The following is an 18,786-nucleotide window of genomic DNA, read 5'->3' as shown; positions in this document are numbered from 1 at the left end:
ATATACACACACTTTCTTTCTACAGAGGTTTCATAAGCACAATAAGGAGTTATTTAAATAACAGCTATATTTGTTTTGGATTTCATCCAGACACATGTTGGGAATAATACATTTCTAAACAAAGATTTAGTGACACACATCAGGAACTTTAACAGGCTCAAGTTTAGCTAAACAAATTTAGCAGATTACTTTCCCTTGAAAATTCTCCAAGGCTCTAACCTGTTACTAAACAAACATCTGTTTGTAATATGACAGATATTATATTTACTTATTTTGGATGGAATCATGTTGTGTATTATTAAACTAATGTTTTCGTTTTGTTAGGCAATCCTGTACTTTGGAGGAATGGAGTATTGCTTTCTCTTCAAGTAGTACTCTAGATTAAAAAAAAATGCATTCAAAGGGCCAACAAAAAAGTTAAAAGAATAAATCTAGTTGAATAATTCCCAGAAATRCATATGTGATGAAATATTCAAGGACAGATCCAATAAGAGGACACTCAGACCAAAACTTAACCTTCTTATGGAATAGTGACATTAGCATCAAATTTATACATCGAATGCCAGTTTGTTCAAGGACCATCAGAAGATAGGCAGGAACACCACCAAGAAGAAAACAGAATGAGAAGTATAAAAAACAGCCTACAGATGTAAATGAAATCCTCTGTGAAATTCTTGTTCTTGCCCTTCTTAAACCTCAAAGAAAGGATATTATTGAAGAAATACCTGCCAGCAGTGCAGCAGCTGCTGACAGTTATGAAAACTGCATTCCATCTACCCACAAAAATGACCTTTTAAGTAGCTTTGCTGAAAGCTAGCATTCTTATAATTTTCCTTAAAAAGAAGGCATTACAAGTAAAATCAAACTGTTAGCAGAAACAATAGCATTAGAACCTAGCATATAGCTTTGAGATTTTTACATATTGCAATAAAAAGTTAGTTTCTATTTGGTAAAATGTTTCTGGGAGCATTAAAAGAGAGCCTATAAATATTTCCCTCTCCCTTCCCAAGTGTCATACCACTGTTTTAAAAGTCTAGATATTGACTAGTTTCTTAACAATATAATTTAAAAATTGTATTAAGTTTCTCTTACTTGCAAGATATTTTCRCATTTCTTGTTGTATGAAGATAAGCTTCCTACCAAAAAAAGGATTGTTTTCTGTTACTTATTTCAGGACTGTCTAGCTTTCAAAGTCTAACTAAATGGACTTCCAGGAAAGACTGTTCTATAGACAGATGTATTAGAAAGACCTTTCTGAAATTATGTTCAATTTTTTCCCCTTTCTTAATTGTATTACTTTTAAATTACAAACTTCCCAAATATAACACTGGCCTATACTGTACATCTATCATTCAATTTTTATCTGTAGTAGATTGTTTAGTCTACATACAGCCCAGTTGTTTGGCTATATAGGATTTCTCACTGATTCTATGATGATTTTTAGTTAATTATCTGGGCTAGGAGTCATTCTTCATTAGAGAACTTTCACCAGTTTGTCAGTGTTCTTCCTGACAGGATCACCTCAGTGAATAATCCTATCCCAGCTCTGTACCTCCCTCAGATAAGGGCAAGAGTTGCACTGAATACTTTTGCTACCAAGTTTTTTGCAACGCTATCGCATTTTTTAATCTAGTGGTACACTATCTTTATGCTTTAGTTTTGAAAATTCTTTTTTTAAAGAGACAGGGCTTTCAGATGAGGGTTCTTCCTATAATACAAGAATAACAGCGAAAAATCAGATAGGAAAAGTCAAGGTGACTCAAAGTCATTTTACAGTAACATTGCTTAAGTATTAGCTCCAAATAGGATAAAGAATTTATAAAGCTTACTTCTCATTTTAGTTCTTCTGAAACACATTACAATATAGTACTTTAAACAACTGAAATTAAAGAAGGTTGTTTAGAATTCTAGGTTTTCCCCAAAATCTTTAGCCTTTTGAAATATGAACTTCCTAACCCTACAGAGCTCTGGCTAGGAGGCTTGCACTAAGTGCTATTAATTGTAGGTTTTCACTTGCACATTAATACAGAATAAGATTAGTAGTCTTGGGACAAAAATATCATTTTTTCTGTGAAACTTAGCATCGTTATAATAGTTAAAAGCATAGATAAGTTAAAACAAAAAACAGTATACTGGCATTTTAATAACCAGATGCTCACTGATTAAATTCATTTTTTTTAGTAAGATTTAATGTCCAATCATAAATAAATACTTCTGATATCAACAGTTGTAGTGAAAATTTGATGGGATCAGACATAACCTACAGCATGCTGACATTGCTTCATTTTCGTCAATCTAGTATATTCTTAATAACCAAGTAGTTAGAGATGCTAGACCTTCATCATTTTCGTCAATCTAGTATATTCTTAATAATCAAGTAGTTAGAGATGCCAGACCTTCATCACTGACCTAAATTGTTATGTCAGAGTGAATCACATCAGCTTCTTTATCAGAGTACATGATTACTCTTAYGGTGTTTTATTGTATAATTTTCCTAGAAAGTTGATAAATATATTTCCTCACATATACAGTATTTCAGTTTAAATCTGCCTTCAAATTATCCTGAAAAGAAACAATAATTATGCAAAGTCATACCTATGCCAAATAAAACAATGTTAACAATGAAACCAATATTGAAAAGAAAGTAAATTTGCTCTACAAATTATGTAAACTCCAGCTTTAAAGTAAGACCTTACTATGATCAGTTTACCTTTGTATTTCCTCTTGGTAGTTTGAATGTACTGCTGTACTAGGATTTTCAGGAACGGCTGCTTTTTCTTCATATTCTCTCAGTTTCTCCTTCAACATTATGATCTTAAACAAAAAAGTACCTTTCAGTTGGAATATAAATTTGGCTTTTGTCAACCTGTTTTTAAATTATCATTCTGTGCTTAAAAATAAAAAMCACATTTTTTCTTTTAAGACAATACAGGAACATTAGGAGAACACTTGTCCTACAGGTCCAGTCTTATGAAAACTTTTGTTTTCAAACTCAACAAAAATTATCAACATACCTCTTTCTTCTGTTCATTGCAGATTTTAACATACTGGCTTATATGGCTGTCCAAACTAACAACATTGCTCTTCAACTGTTAAAGAATAGAAATAAGTTAAAATTTAAAAATACTCCTTCACTTTTTCCTGCATAATACTTATACTACATATAAGCATTGCATAATTACATGTGTACTGTAATTTTTTTTTAATAAAAAAAAGAGATAAATATATGGCTGACTTGCCCAAAACTGTGATTCTCTTAGCTTTTGTAGTAATCTACTGCTCATGTAATTTCCCTCAACAGCACAATAAAAAGTGATTACATTTATACACACAAGCAAATTTTACATTTATTTGAACTAGCTTTATCATTTAAAGTAAGCCTTGTGGATCTTTTTATAAAAATTATCTTTAATTTAAAAGTATGCAGCAAATAGAAACTGCAATCAGCTCCATATTATGCAAAAGAAATAGGATGCTGAAATAGATAGGATTATGAAAAACAATCTGAATACCAGAGAACAGAAGACAAGATACCCCAGCAGCTTTTCATTCGTCACTATAAGCTAGTTGAGCTTACTAGCTCCARCTGAATTCTGCCTGTAACAAACCTAGTCTGGCTCTTGTACAACTGTTCAGATGTTTGTGACACGCTTCCTAATTCTCCATCTGGGAACACAGTATTAAGATCCTGAAGTTGAGTATGAGTTATATGAGCTAAGAGATTATTAGTTCAAAATTTGAGGCTTATGGAAACAATCTCTTTCAAATTGCAGGCTAGCCTTTTAAGGCATAGTCCCAGTAATGCTCCTTCTTTGATGAAGTATTACTAAATATTATATTTTAAAATTAAATAAACTGTAATAAAAAAAGAAACAGCTCATTCTATTAGCACTATGACAGTATACTTTGATGAAACATCAGTAAATACCAATATACTCACAGAAGACTTAATATCCTTTGCTCGATTTGCATACTTAAGAGTATTGTATGTATCATCATAGAACATAGAAGATGGACTAACAGCAGCTATCATTATCGTTCGGCAATTTCCTCCAAGAGAATCCTTCAGTAAACGAGTAAGCTTGCTGTTTCGATAGGGAATATGCTGTTTCTTGCTCTGGAAAGAATTACATGCATTTTTTTTTGGATTACATAAATGTATTTTAAGAATTGACCTGCTTAAAGTATCTGCTTAGCATTTCAACAATACCACAAAACACAGCATATAACTTTTCATTTATATAAGTAATATTGCTCAAAATTACACATACATATCAAACTGTCTCCTTCATAAAATCTCTCAGAACTTACTTTATACCTTTACGGCACACACATTAGCCAAGTTGTTTTTCAAAGTCTGGATATTTAACAACTATTTTTGTTATGTGGACAACCAATAAAGAAGTGGACTATATTAAATTATTTTCTGTTCATAGAATCATAAAAGAATTGAGGTCGGAACAGACTCTGGAGACTGGCTAATTGAACCCCCCAGCCCAAAGCAGGGTCAGCTAGAGCAGGCTACCCAGAACTGGGTCCAGCTGGGTCTTTCAATAGCTCCAAAACCCAAGCCTCTACCACATCTCTGGGCAACTCAATGCCTGCTTTRTAAAGTTTTCAATTTCATCTACAGAATCTCCAACTCACAGGACAAAGGCCATTAAAACCCAAATCCTACACCAAATAAGTCAACAGGAAGAAACTTATGTATAGATTCCAAATTCTCCCTCCTTTCCCAACAAGASAGTGGTAACAGTGTACCTTTTTCTGGCACCAGGAAGGAAAAATTAAGCTTTGATCTCCTTTGCATGTTTGAAGGGGCAACTTGATAGCTGACCAAAAGGACAAAACGGTGTAGCTAGCGGCAACAGTCACATAGGAACTTGACTTTGGCAAAGTTCAGGACGTTCTGTCATCTTCTTATACAACTGTTCCCACTCCTTCCCTTCAGCTAGTGTCACGGGTTTGCAGAGCCATGTGGCAAGCCAAATCAGTGGACTAATTCACTCCTGCTGCAACACCATCCCCATCACAACCACAAAACACACAAAAATTTGCTCCAAAAACAATGAAAACACACAAGAAACACTCCGCTCTGCTCCCCTCAACAAGTTAGTTGTCACATAGCCCATTTGCCTGATGTGACTCTTCGCACGGCTACACGAATGCTAGCCAAAGCCAGCACAGAAGTGAAAAATCAGTAACCGAAAGCAAGAAGAGGGTAGGATCACTGCTTTGACTGGATTCAAGCATCTGTACAACCACAGTCTAAGGGAGAGTTGGTATGGCAAGTGAGCTGATTTTAACAATTTACCATTGCTGAAAGAGGTATCCTGCTCTGCTCTTTAGGCTTCTACTTAATCAGTCCTCACATTTATGTGAGGAGAGAGGGTTTTTTTTGTTTTGTTTTGTTTTTTTAAAAAAAAGCAAGATTTCTGTAATGTTGTCTAAARAACCCAGATGTTCCACCCCGCCCCTTCTCAGGCAATAATACACCCAGCTATTACTAGAATTTTATTTTACATAAATCCATACTCTGATGCTTGTTTTCTTGGCCTATAAGACAATAATTGGCAGCAACTGGAACCAACAAAAAGAAAAATATTTTAGCATCCACCTTATAGTACATTCATTTTAATTCAGCTGAGATATCTTTAAACCTGCCTTGATATACTTTATGAATGTTCAGTACCAAAAATTGAGGAATCCAATAAACACATGAAACTGCTAACATACTTGGCTTTTCTCTCTTTGCATATTGCTTTTCCTCAGGAGATTTCAAAATAAAGACCCCAACCCTACATCCCAGATCTTGTCCAACAAAATACTAGAATAAGGAGAACATTTACAGAATTCTAATTATTTGATGAATAAAAGAAATTCTTTTGAAAAAAACAAAGGAAATAGAGGGGTTTGATCTAGCTTGTTAGGTTGTTAGTTTACAGCCAGAATAACCTATAGGGGAAAATAACATGAAACAAACAGGCATTCTCTAGAAAACTGAAGGAGGAAATTCATGGCTGTCCTGACTATCAAGGGAAAAAGCACATAGTAAAGGTCATAAATGAGATTTAGTGACGAGACAAGTTTGGACATAATACAAGGGTAAGATGACAACCTTGGAAAGAAGAATATACCTTAGCTGACAGGTGAGAACATTAGCAGTAGTGTTCAAATATACTCTGGGGAACCAATCTTGACTTGAAAAGGACAAGGAGAAGCAGCTTGCAGTAATTAAGTATTTAAAAAGACAGAAATGACTAACTACAGGAGAAACACAAAAGCAACTATGCCCATGTAACTAGCATACTACTTTTATTTGTGTATACATCTYGTTGGAAGTATTTGTCACTTTTTTTCTTTTTACATTTCAGATCTGCAGTTCTCTCATACTACTGAGWGTGCAATGCATGATGAGTCAGATTGAGTTCATAGACTTTATCCTGAATAAGAAAGGAGGGGGGGGGAAAAAAGAAAAAAAGAAAAAAAAAACCTTTCCAAAACACTTTTGGGAATCATATGTGGCTTTTTTCCTTTTGATCAGAACAATGTTTTTAGTTATCTCAATTGAAAGCAATCACCTACACACAAAACAAAGCTCCCTCAACAAATGAAGGAAATGAACAAATGAATAAAGTTGGCCTGAAAATTATAGATTAATTTATATGATCATGTAAAACACCTGGTTTATGTAACAGACATCAAGTATTAAGGGGTAAGAAACAGGTTGAACAAGATGGCTACTAAGGGCAAAGAGCTCATTTGTTTTATTGCCAATAACAAGGCAAGAAATTGTCTGGAAGAAATACAATGGCAAACTTCAYGAATGTAACAGAAAAGTTCACTTGTAGATTAGAGTTTTGGCCCAGATGAATGAACCGTTTATCCCAAACAGTTCTAGAATATTTATTATAGTACAATATATCCTATAATTTACTTACTTTAAAGGGCAACCAAAAACTTGCCTGTAAGTCCATGAGGACTTGAAGATAGTCTCTTGTACATGCTTGTTCATGTGTTCTAATTTTACATTCTTGTGTGTGCCAATAAATGCAATCAACATACTAGACAATGACTTAAGCCTCAGTTTTTGTTTTTCCTCMCGCTTACTAAGTTCTGCATAATGTCTGTCCTACTCAGAGCAGTCACCGATTCCACAGCAAGAAAAGTCAAAATTCTTGACCCTTCAAGCCACCTATCGAAAAGCTTCCTATGGCTGATAGTCACTAGAAAAGGAGGAATTCCAAGGGCAAGTCATTAGGACAAAATGATACCTTTTTCTCCCAGCCTGGGTTTTTATAATTCAACTTCAGGGTGAGATCCAGATCAAACCGGCAAAGCTCTGGACTCACAGCAACCCATGACAGACAGACAAGAACAGATTGCTAAATCCACTTTTGTTCTGTGCTCCAGTTCTGTTCCTTTAAATACATTTATGTCATGAGTTGCATTAGAGTATTTTTAAAACCACAAAAACACTCAAAAAACCCCAACAAAAACAAAAAGAGCAGAACTCCAGCTATGGAACAGATGACGTTAACTCCTCCGTGTTATAATGTACCTGATTCAGAAATTTCAGTTTAAAAAGCATAGGTGTRGTTTAAAAATACTCCTCAGTGTCATAACTGGATATAAAAGCTCAGAGGTTAGAGCACTAAGGGATGCTCTGAGTAGCAGTGGAATTCTGCTATAGTACAAGTTACATGCTATGCTTTCCAAATTTAAAGCAGAATAGCAAAGGTAAAGTCATGTCTCTTAACCATGAGTTAGGAAAGTAAATAGGTCCTCAGTTGTGCTCCACAGTTCCATCATCCTAATAAAAATGTTTCTGTAATCTACAGATCACACAGACATAAGCCCCTCTTCTGAAAGACTGCTTCCAGAGATGAGCTTTTCATTTCTTTCTAGAATCAAAAGAAAGATTGTTGAATAAAGGAGTGCCATGAATCTGAACAACTATCAGATTTACAATTCATGAGAAACAGTAAGATAAAACCCCCACAAAAATGCATTTACTAAATCCTCAAATACTAGAAGGTACTCAGTGAAACTAGTGGGAGATCAGCTAGCAAGGAAGTAGTTCTTTACACAATAGCTAGTGAACTTCTGGAGCTTGTTGCCACAGCAGGTTGCAGTGGCAGAAGGGGAAGCAAGTTCAAAAACAGAATAAACAATTTCTTTTTTGACAAGTCCATAGATGGGTACTGAAAGAACTAGGTGGGTGTACCCTCTAAGATCCTTAATGCAAGGATTTCAGATGTCAGGGAGAACAATAGGCAAGAAGACCACAGAAAGTGACCAGGTTTGTGAGCTTTAACTTCATTATTGATACTGTCAGAAATAGAGAATTGSGTTTGGCAGACATTGATCCGAGCCAATAGGACATTTTTAAGTGTTCTTTAAATGCCAAAAGAATAAATTTGTTTATTGCAAATCCAGTAAATGTCAGACATTATTTAACAGTGCAAGCTCTGAATAGATGTTGTTTTCTCCTACAAAATCCTTCTCCTTTAAGATTATGAGTCACACAGCTTCCGACATCTTTGTCTTCAGTAGGCTATTTACACAATCTTCTTTAGATATGCTTGATTTTGGAAAAAAAAAAAATCATTCATTCATTTTTGATATTATCCAGAGATAGCTGCACGCTATTTTTGACAACCATTTCCCAAGAAGATTCTTTCATTCAGATATCCTAGAGGAAAATGGTGGCAACCCATAAGCAAAAACAATGATGTGAAAAATATAAACAAGGTAATTTCCCTCATTCAAGGAGAGCTCTCCTAGACTTTAGGTTTTAACATGACTGTATTTCAGAAGGGAATAGATAGGTAGTATCTACCCCCATCATTGCCCTAAAAGATGCTTAATATTCTTTAAACAAAGTAGTAAACAGGGAATTTCTTGAGACCAGATAATAAAAGATTGAATTAACTACCTACAGCACTACAGGCAGAAACTGTGCTAAGGCATCAACTCCTGCTGCTAGCTGCAGATAGAATGCCCTCTCTCACTCTGTAAGCACCAAGGAGAGTTTACAGGGAATACAGTATGAAGAGCATGATTTTCAATATTAGGTACTTAAGATATTATAGCCTAATTTTAGTTGTTGTAGTAAATGAAAAAAAAAAAGTATACTTATATTAAATGACTTAAATATTAAGAAAAACTTTTAGTTCTGAAATAGTGCTTTTATTTATCTAGAGGAGAGAGTCTAAGATGAAGGGCAGAGTGTATATAACTGGAGGACAAAACTTTTCTAATTATAACCATATGTATTCTAGACTTATGAAGTGAAGGGAAAAAAAAAAAAAAAAAAAGCCACTTACCTCTACAAGAACTCAGTATTATTGACAATAGGCAGATGCCAAAGGATTTAAAAGCATCTAAAGTCTCAGCATTGTTTTTCCTGACTGTAAACAACCAAAACTGGGACACTTTCCTCCAAATAAAAAAACAAAAMAAAAMAAAAAAAAAAAAACCCCAAAAAAWCCAAGCACACAGAAGACCTATCTACACTTCAACTAACTAACCTTTGACTTAAAGCAGTCAAAGAGATGCTGGCTCTGCAACCAATATCAAGCACAATTAAAATACATAAGGATCCTCATAAAATGTTTCTACTTCAAGTGTAAGTTACTTTTAGCAACTTTTGCTACATTAGCACAGGAAGGTACATCAGATGATTTAGCAACCCAAAACTTCAACCTGCAACTTTCACAATCAAAGTCTACAGAGACTTTGTATTTTTAAAAATAAGAAACCTGRTATGTAAACATTTTCTAATATATTCCATAAGGATAACTAGGAATACATTCTGAAGATACAGTAAGAGTCAAAAGATATAAACAATGGTGCAACATTTGATATTTATTGTTTAAAAAATTATTTTTTAAACTATTAGAAAGCGGACACTGCATGCGAAAACAGCACATACCTTTGGATCTGCCAAAGCATTGATGACATTTCCAAGAGCTAGCAGGGAGCGGTTAATATTTGTTCCTTCTCTAAAACGAGCCCCCTTGGCATTTGTAGCACTGGCACGTTCAGATCCTGCCAGGTCAATAAGAGACATTTTGGCAATGCGAACATTTTGATTAATACTAGCTGTTTTATCTTGCTGTCTCAAATAAATCTGCAAGTACAAAAAAGGAAAAAGAATTAAGAAGTAACCACTAATTAATCTCTTGTTATTCTGAGCAGTAAATCAATCCTACAGTATCAAAAGTATTTTYAGAGATGCGTATTATCCCCATCAAGATAGAGATACAGATGAGAGGCTGCCCAAAGGACATGTATGAGAAGCATTTCTGACACTTACCTCTTGAATTCATCTGCTCCAGGCATTAACTGAGGGAACAGGGAGGAGGAATGTACATTGTACTAGCATGGTTTCAAGTGTAAAAGGTGTTCATTTTTAAAAGGCATCATTAACAGTATATGGCACAAGAACATATATATAGGATAGTCATAGAAAAAGGCTGAACTTTCAGCAATTGACTCATCTGTGACTGACATTAATTGAATCTAGTACTCATTTATTCCTGTGAAATCACAGGCTATGCCCGAGTCCTCTAGAGAGCAAAGACTCCTGTAGCCATTTGTTTCTCCTCATTCTTTCTTTCCTGAAGTTTAAGGTACAGGAGATACAGGAGGAACAAAATGCTTTTGTTTGCTTCTGCTAGTGAAGGTGTCCTTACCCAGGTTTCTGAGAAAGTGGGCAGCTTGAGCTTGAGCTATTGAATCACAGAATCAATAACAAGAATTAGTTATCCTTACTTTCACTTTGCATTTACTTTTCCAGCATTCTCTATACATTTCCACTCTTGCCCCTTGCAAGGCTAAGCGTTTCTGACAAAAAATAGGGAAAGAGTTGCCGTACTAGTATATCTCACCAGTTCTATATCTTTAAGGCTGTTTATGAGAAAAGTCTTCACAGCAATGCTTAATAGAAGAAATTTGACTTATGACATACCAAGAAAAGTTTTATATCAAATAAGCCAAGGAAGTCCGGTTACACTATTTCTAGTACAGCCAATATGCCAAGAAATGAAAAATAATAATAATATATATATTTTTTTTGTTTCCTGTATTTATCTTTGTAAGGGAGCTATCTCAAGCTAGTAGTACTCTACCAGAACCCAGTAACTACCATTATAGTAAGGAAAGCTGGTATGACAGCTGKCATACAACTATTTTGTATGATCCAAGCTTCTATAAAAAACTCAAAAGACACAGGAAGTGCCCCAAAGGAGAATCTCTTCTATTTCTTTGTCTGTCAGGAGAACACTTAACAGAACAGTGTGGCAATTCAGAATTTTACTTTCAGATGCAGTAATTGCCTGACCTACATAGAGACTTCAAACCTAAGACAGATGGTATAATAAGGCAAAACTTGCATCTCTCAAATCAGCTCAAAATGTCCTGGGCCAAGACTTTGCTGCTTCCTGAGTCAGTTCCAGAACATGTCCTACGCCAATAGAGCTAACAACAAAAAACAAGATTAGCCTCAAGGKAACTGATCTCTACAGTAAGACCACCTTTACAACAGGAGAAAAAGGGGGGAGAGTGGTCACCCCCCCCTTCCCCCCCCCCCCCCAAAGAAAAGAACCCCACACCACAAAGAGGGAAGCAAAGAATCAACACAGTAGTAGGGATATCCACTTTTAAGACATGGTTCTTAGAATGTCACATATATATGGGGATAATGTAAATAGATGTCATATGAACCGATATAAGCAATCACTTGTAATACTGAGCACTTTGTAGTTATTTCCTACAGATGCCAACACTTAGTATAAATTCCTCAAGCAGAAAAGTACCTATGATCCCACTTTTCCAAACTGCATATTTAAAAATTTGCTTAAACTATTTTAACTGTTAAAATGTCAGCAGATGGTGAAGTCTTATACCCACTGGTATTCACAGAATTCGTATTGGTGCAGTATCATCTAATAAATACAAGAATATCATGAGCAGAGGCAGAAAAAGTCTTAGAGCCAAACAAATCTGCCCCTGGAGATAAGTGCATCAAGGGCATACATATTTAGCTTACTTAGCTCACATTGCAGAGTTTCACATTACTTAGACATGCTGCTACTAAGTCATGTCATTCCTTACGTCAACTTGTGTCCTCCCAAATAACAGTAATAATAAAAAATTAATATACTAATACTCATTAGATTCTGAACTTTCCGTTCATCTGTTAAACTTCCCAGTTGCCAACCAGACTGCCAAGGAATTGCAACTGAATTATACTTAAGTGCTACATGTAAATTCAATATTTATGGTATGCATTTTTTTAATACATACTTTCTTATAAATAGCATAATCCCTTCTCTCTCCTCAAATAAGTAAAACAATGAAAACAGCTTAAAAACCATTCTTCGTTAAGTGAAGTATTATTCTAAGGCTGCATCACCTTATTTTTTCCATTGACAATACATCATATTAATAGATTGTATAGGACTGCGTGTCCTATGTAAATAATTACTTTTCTGACAGAAGGAACCATGACTTTTAGTAATAATTTATGCACTTAACTGAAAAGTACATTTAAGGAGAAAAATAATTAAATCTATTTACCGACAAACTATCTCAGAAGACAATAAATGCCAAAACAGCCAGGATTATCTCATTGCAAGGACTAAATGGATTAGGAATATTGCAGAGAAAGCCAAAAGAAGATTCTGACTAACTACAATAATCTGGTGATACCATCCTCAAACAGAATCAGTCTGACAGCATGAATTAACTATGTATTAGGATAGACTACAGAGAACAAAGCAAAACATACTTTAAGCTGTAACATGCCCAAACCTTATCTTTAGGCTGAAAGGTCTTTTCCTTCATGAGGAAGTTATAGTACCAAGGCATTTGACCATAAGTATTGAGTTCAGCCAAGCATGACATTTAACAGACTGCAACTGCATATTAAGATTGGCTAAGGGACAGACAGTGCACTTCATGCAACTACTACTACTGTGCTAGGTACCACTACTACTACCCTGGCACGAAGAAACTAAAGAACAAACTCCACAGAGGTTAGTCTGACCAATTTGCAAGAATATATAATATAGGCTGAAGATGATAAACTCTCCAGCATCCCTGTTCACATAATTAGTTTGTTAAAGATCTTATTAGACAACAATATCTGTCTGATTTAATTGCTAGTCACTTTCAGCGCCAAGTCTGTCAGATAAAGCAATCCAGAGCTTCCTGCTGCCAAGTAGAGGTGAGGGAGATAAGGTAAGGCAGTCCAGCAAGTGAACTGTACTGGTTTCTGTTTCTTCCTTTATTGCACTGATCTCATTCTGTGCCACTACACCACTGTGTTGCACCTTATTAAAAGATGGCACACACATACAACATTGCAGCTCTCAATCTGAACAACTTTGCCTGAGTCTTTGCTTCAAACACCCAAGTACGATGCTCTGTAACAATTGATAAAGATCAGGACAAGATTACAGAGGCAATGGGGGAGGGAGAGGGAAGGAGATTCAAATAAAAATCTGAGGTAAATAAGACAACACAAAAGCTTTTAGGGTTGGAATGATTTTTGCTCCCTTATATGTTTTTTTTTTTAAATATAGAAAATCTATTACCCATTATTAATCTTTTTTCCTTAATATTGAGAGTAAAGCTATTGTGTTAGCTTTACAGCTGCTTATATTACTGTCATCTATTTCAAAATATTAACTTTGGATAGAGTTACTAAGCATTGTCTGTAGAGAGAATTAAGAACTGTCAAACAGACGAAAAATAATCGAATTGTAATGGAAGGACTAGAGTTCAATTATTTTTTAATATTTTGCAATTCAGAATAGCAACATATAAATAACAAAGAATAGCGTGCTTTGCAATATGTGCTAGCAAATGGATAATGAAGTTTTAGCTAATAGGACCCATCTTTAAATTTTTCATATCACAGGCTGTATTTAAGAGGAGTCAGAAGGACACAGTGATGGTTTGCAAACAGCAATAATCTCTACAAAAGTCTCGTGTTTCAGAAGATTTTTACAATGCATGCAAACTCAGGTCACACTCAAATGTTAAGAAATCACTCAACATGAAAATTGGCATTACCTGGAATAAGCATGATGGGAAAGTACCACTTGAGGTACTCAGTTTATACCTGGATGTGTAATTGCACCTTATAAAACATTTTCCTAGAAAAATGCTGAACAAGATATCAAGAGGTTGAAGAAATAAGTCAGAGGAACATACAAGAAATCTTTCTATTTATAGAAGAGCATTCAAAGCTCAAAACTACAATTTTACAGAACAAGATCTTTCTTCTAAGGAATACTAGCTCACACTGGAAAAAAAAAAAGCTGGAAAGCTTTTCATTGATTTCACTTTGTCAGATATAATCACTATGAACATTTACAGTTACAAAGGATGAGAAATCAAAAAAGAACAATCATTTATCACCTTCCATCCAAATAAAGATTAGATACAGTTAAACAAAAAACACAACAAAAAACCYACCCACCCTTTCATTGTATCCAAGATTAATCAACAATTAAAAATCAAAAGAATGATGACATTTGCTATATCATTTTACCTGAAAGACAGCATGGGATCGAGAAGAGGAGGCATTTATATCTGTGGGATGTTGTGTTCGATTTTTATTTCCATAATCCAACATTTGGAGGATTTCCTCTGCAGATTTAGGCTTTGTATGTAGAGCGAGAAAGGGGGAAAAAGCATTTATCTTAAATTTTCATTAAATGTAGTCGATTTCATCCTGATTACAAAATAAATAAGAGAGAAACTTCCTGTTTTGGAACTGAGGCACTTCAAACAAACTTATTTAAAAAATTATAAGCTCAAAGAGCAAGCGCTTAATTGCAGAAATTTAAAACTTCTTTTTTTAGTTATTATTACAGTGCTCAAATTCCTCAAAGGTCCTCTACAGTTGAAGAAAGTCTTAATTAAGTATGTCTTAATTCATCCTTTTTTGTACTAATGCATTAAATAATATAGTATTTCCCCCCCCATCCTGCCCACCTCCCAAGCACCAGGCTTTGGAAAGTATCGTGTTCAAAGAGTGAACCAAACTGATGAGATTGCTGGCCGCAGAATCATTATACCACAGCATGTAAAAGTTGGAAGCTATGTAGCGTATAACACACACTAAGAGACTGTAAGAAAGAGAAAGTGAGGTCCATGAAAGTTGAGTTCTAGATTGAAAAAATGAATTCTTTCACCAATTTTGCCACAGAACTGCTATGCTGAGCTGGAAAATTTACATAAAATTTTCAGATGCAGTTATTTAAAAAAAAAAAGAAAAATATTGAGATGCAGGTAAGAGATCTGCAAAGGTGTTGAACACTCATACAAGCACTGAAAGCAGAAAATATCTTCAGAAGTGCTAAGGTACGTTAGTCAAAAGCTAATCTTCCAAAACAAGAAGACATCATTAAATTAATGGCACTATTTGGATAATAAGGACTGGATGTTTTAATAAATATGCATATTTGAACAGCAGGCATTTTTCTACAGCCTGCTTCTGAATAAAGAATTTATTAGATCTGCAAGTTATTTAGACACTAGTATTACTACCACAAAAAAGCCCACAAGGAAATTATTATTCGGTATCCAGCTTTCACAGATGTATGAGAATTTCACCACTTTCCCAAACATGTTGTGAGGCTTACTAAGTTAAGACCTGTATACATACCTGGTGCAATGTTAGCCCTTGAACAACCACCCCTTTCTGAGCATCTTCACGAACAGCCAAAGGTCCTGAGTTTACCAGCAGATCACGAATCTGTTCATTGTAGACCTCCAAAAAGGAAATTGCAGTCTTTTAAGAAAAATAGCTTATGGTACTTGACAGGGTAAACCTAACTCAACAGAAATGATTATGCTTCTTTTTTTTTTTTTTTTTTTTTTTTTCTAAGAGACTTAAGATAAAGTAACAAATTCCGTATAGTTTTTGCCAAATAGCTTTCCTTCACTGGAGACAAACACTCAACTTATTCACTGTGCATATATTTTTAGTTATTGAAACAAGAGTCATTCTTTTTAGTAAACAAAAATTGACTTATTTTTGGAGTGTTAATATACACCACTTATTTTTCTCTATTAGACTTCATAATACATACTACAGCAAGATTTCTTAATCCAAATGATATTGATAATTACCATATTATATTTCAGGGCCTGTGGAAGCGCTTGAAATAGTATGTGACAAAACATACTTTTCTTCCGCCCTCTTCCCTRCCACTGCCAAGTAACAACTACTCTTCCACTATGACTTAATAGGAGATAGAAGTTAACCATAGCTTAATTTTGCTCCTTCCACATGACAGCAACGCAGGTGCATTCAGGACTTTGATGCAAAAAGAAAAAAGAGAGAGGCTGACAATAAAGAATGAAAGGAATATTTGGAGACAGATAACCATTGGCACAGCAGGTCTAATTATTTAGGTTTGTTTGTCAAATCTAAAATACAGTTCTACTAACTTGAAAGCTTTAAAAATTAATTATAAAGGAACTAGAGTTGTGAGATTTTACAGTAATTACATGACTTTATTGCTAAGTCCTGAAACATATGCTTGAAAAGATATTTCCTTGTACACATTAGCAGATATTCAAGGGGATGTAACTGATCAGCAAAACATGATTCATTGAGTGTTTAATAAAAAATACTAGAAGAGATTGTCCTTTTTTAGCAGTCTGCTGTATGATAACAAGTGTTTATAAAAACGTATTTGCAGAGCACAGTTCTGTTCCATTCCTTTCAAGAACCTGTTTTGTCAAGTCCCAGAATTATTGACTTGGGGTGGGGGGGGAGATGGGGGGGGGACACCAACAAAACCCCACCAAAAGCTTGTCTCTGTTTTTAAGAATATGCTTTATTGAAAGCAACACACTAAATGCAGGAACTGGCTTACCTCTAAATAAGAAACAGCAACATTGCATATTTTATCTTCTTTTATTTGATCCATACAATTATAAAGTGCCATCATAGTTAAATACATCACTCCAGGATCTTGAGGGGAGCCTAGCATTGTATGAGTCTTTCCAGCTCCTGTTGCACCATATGCAAGCACTGTTTTTATTAAAAAACAAGAACATATGCTATTATACCAGTAAGCCAATCAGGAATACAAAATTCAAATGGACATTCACATACATCTATCATATTGCATAGCTGTTTCATAAGCTGATCAAGTTTCTTATGCTTTTCCTTTAGTACCATAAACAGAAAGCTATTTCAGAATCACATTTATGCTCAAATTTCCAGTTTAAAAGTCATACGCAGGCAATTTACATGAAAAATATCATTTCTTTACTCTCATAGCCCTAAGCCATCAATTTATTGCAGGCAGATATTGTACTTCCTCACAATGTTTCATTTGCTAATTAAAAAGAGAGAAGCTCTTAAAGTGAGAAATCCACTTCTGGTTGAATAACTTTCTTGAGCACTTATGCCAACTATACATTTTATTTCTGATCAAATTATAGATAAAATAACAACTCTAGCATAAACTTTTTTTCAAAATGGAGTATAGCTATCCTATTTTCTATAGGATATCACAAAAAAGTCACCCTCCCATTTCTATAAAATAAATAAAATGTTCTATTTAAAAGTCAGTCTTTTTTAAGGCATCTGGATATAACAGTAGAAACTTCCAAGAATTTAGTGGAGTTTTAAATGAACAGAAGGAGACAAATAGAAAAAAAGTTACCTGTGCAATTATATCCATTTAAGAAGCCATCAAGTACAGTTTTGGTAGTATGTTCAAAAACTTCTAACTGGGATGAACTTTCAGCAAAAACTGCATCAAACACAAACTTCAGATCTTTCTTTTTTCTTTTATTGATATCCCTATGGGCTAATCTCTTCCCATGAAAGAAGCTAACTTCTTCCTCCTTTGGATCAAAGACCAATATATGCTGGTCCACAACGTGAACCACTTTGCTAAAGTTGCCATCTTTTTCCTTTTGGGATTCTGGACGGACGCGGACCACCACTTTCACATGACTACAGACATCCTCTTCTTTAGCAGTAGACATAACGATAGTCCTGTTCTCTCCCTTTTTGCTTCTAAGTATTCCTTAGATCATGCAGCTGAATCCTTTCTGCAAATGCAAAGAAAAAAAAAAGTTGAAAGGGCCTTATATTTCAAATATAGCTTCCAATTAGCTCCCTAGCTGTTCCTGTGCTGGACCTGTCCAGCCCTTGTTACTTAGCTCTATGGAGTACTGCAGTGTTCACACAACTTTAGAGAGCAGTTGAGCTGGCCTGAAAAGGTGTCTTAATTCACCATAGAATTCAGGAGAGCTTCAAAAAAGCAGGACGGCAAATGCCTAGGAAGTCCACAAGCCTACTTCTCCAGCTTAAAAAACAACAATAAAAACCACTTGTTTTCCTTTATTTTAGAAGTGGTGTGCATATGACCCATCAGTCTTCTCCTGACCTAGTCTAATGCTTTTACTATCCTTCACCAAAACATAACTACGTTAGAGGATAGACCACCCGCTTTCTCTAGTGCATCTGTTCAATCCTATTGCACGTATGTTTAAACAAGCAGTAAACCAGGATAGTTAAAAGTCAGCACAATTTGCAGGGGAAATCGACCCAAATTCAGCAGAGAGGCCCAACAAGACCTTGCTCTTAACGGGCCCTTCACACTTGCAACGGGCGGTTGTTTAGCGGTAACAGCCCGCAAGGCCCCTCCCGACAGAGGCTCTCACTGCCGCGTGCCCGCGGCACCGCTCCCGGCTTCGGGGCGACCTTCCCCGCTCAGCCGGCCGCGGGGAGCCGCCGCC

At 35.3% G+C, this 18,786-nt stretch overlaps 1 protein-coding gene across 1 annotated transcript in view; it reads right to left on the bottom strand.

Moving 5' to 3' along the window:
- Window positions 1–18,095, bottom strand: part of KIF18A (kinesin family member 18A) — a 44,130-nt gene extending 26,035 nt beyond the window's left edge. Inside the window, exons 1-8 of the mRNA XM_085300884.1 lie at window positions 17,703–18,095; window positions 16,905–17,062; window positions 15,686–15,790; window positions 14,567–14,677; window positions 9,938–10,135; window positions 3,941–4,117; window positions 3,015–3,089; window positions 2,711–2,814 (exon numbers count right to left, since the gene is read on the bottom strand). Of these exons, the coding sequence (XP_085157010.1) occupies window positions 2,711–2,814; window positions 3,015–3,089; window positions 3,941–4,117; window positions 9,938–10,135; window positions 14,567–14,677; window positions 15,686–15,790; window positions 16,905–17,062; window positions 17,703–18,030 (1,256 nt within the window). The 5' untranslated portion in view covers window positions 18,031–18,095. The remainder of the gene's footprint in view (window positions 1–2,710; window positions 2,815–3,014; window positions 3,090–3,940; window positions 4,118–9,937; window positions 10,136–14,566; window positions 14,678–15,685; window positions 15,791–16,904; window positions 17,063–17,702) is intronic.
- Between the last annotated feature and the right edge of the window lie 691 nt (window positions 18,096–18,786).

This window comes from Rhea americana, unplaced genomic scaffold (assembly GCF_003343005.1).
Source record: "Rhea americana isolate MKP2758 unplaced genomic scaffold, rheAme1 scaffold_17, whole genome shotgun sequence".
NCBI classification, from domain to species: domain Eukaryota; kingdom Metazoa; phylum Chordata; class Aves; order Rheiformes; family Rheidae; genus Rhea; species Rhea americana.
This window is presented reverse-complemented; position numbering and strand designations above follow the sequence as displayed.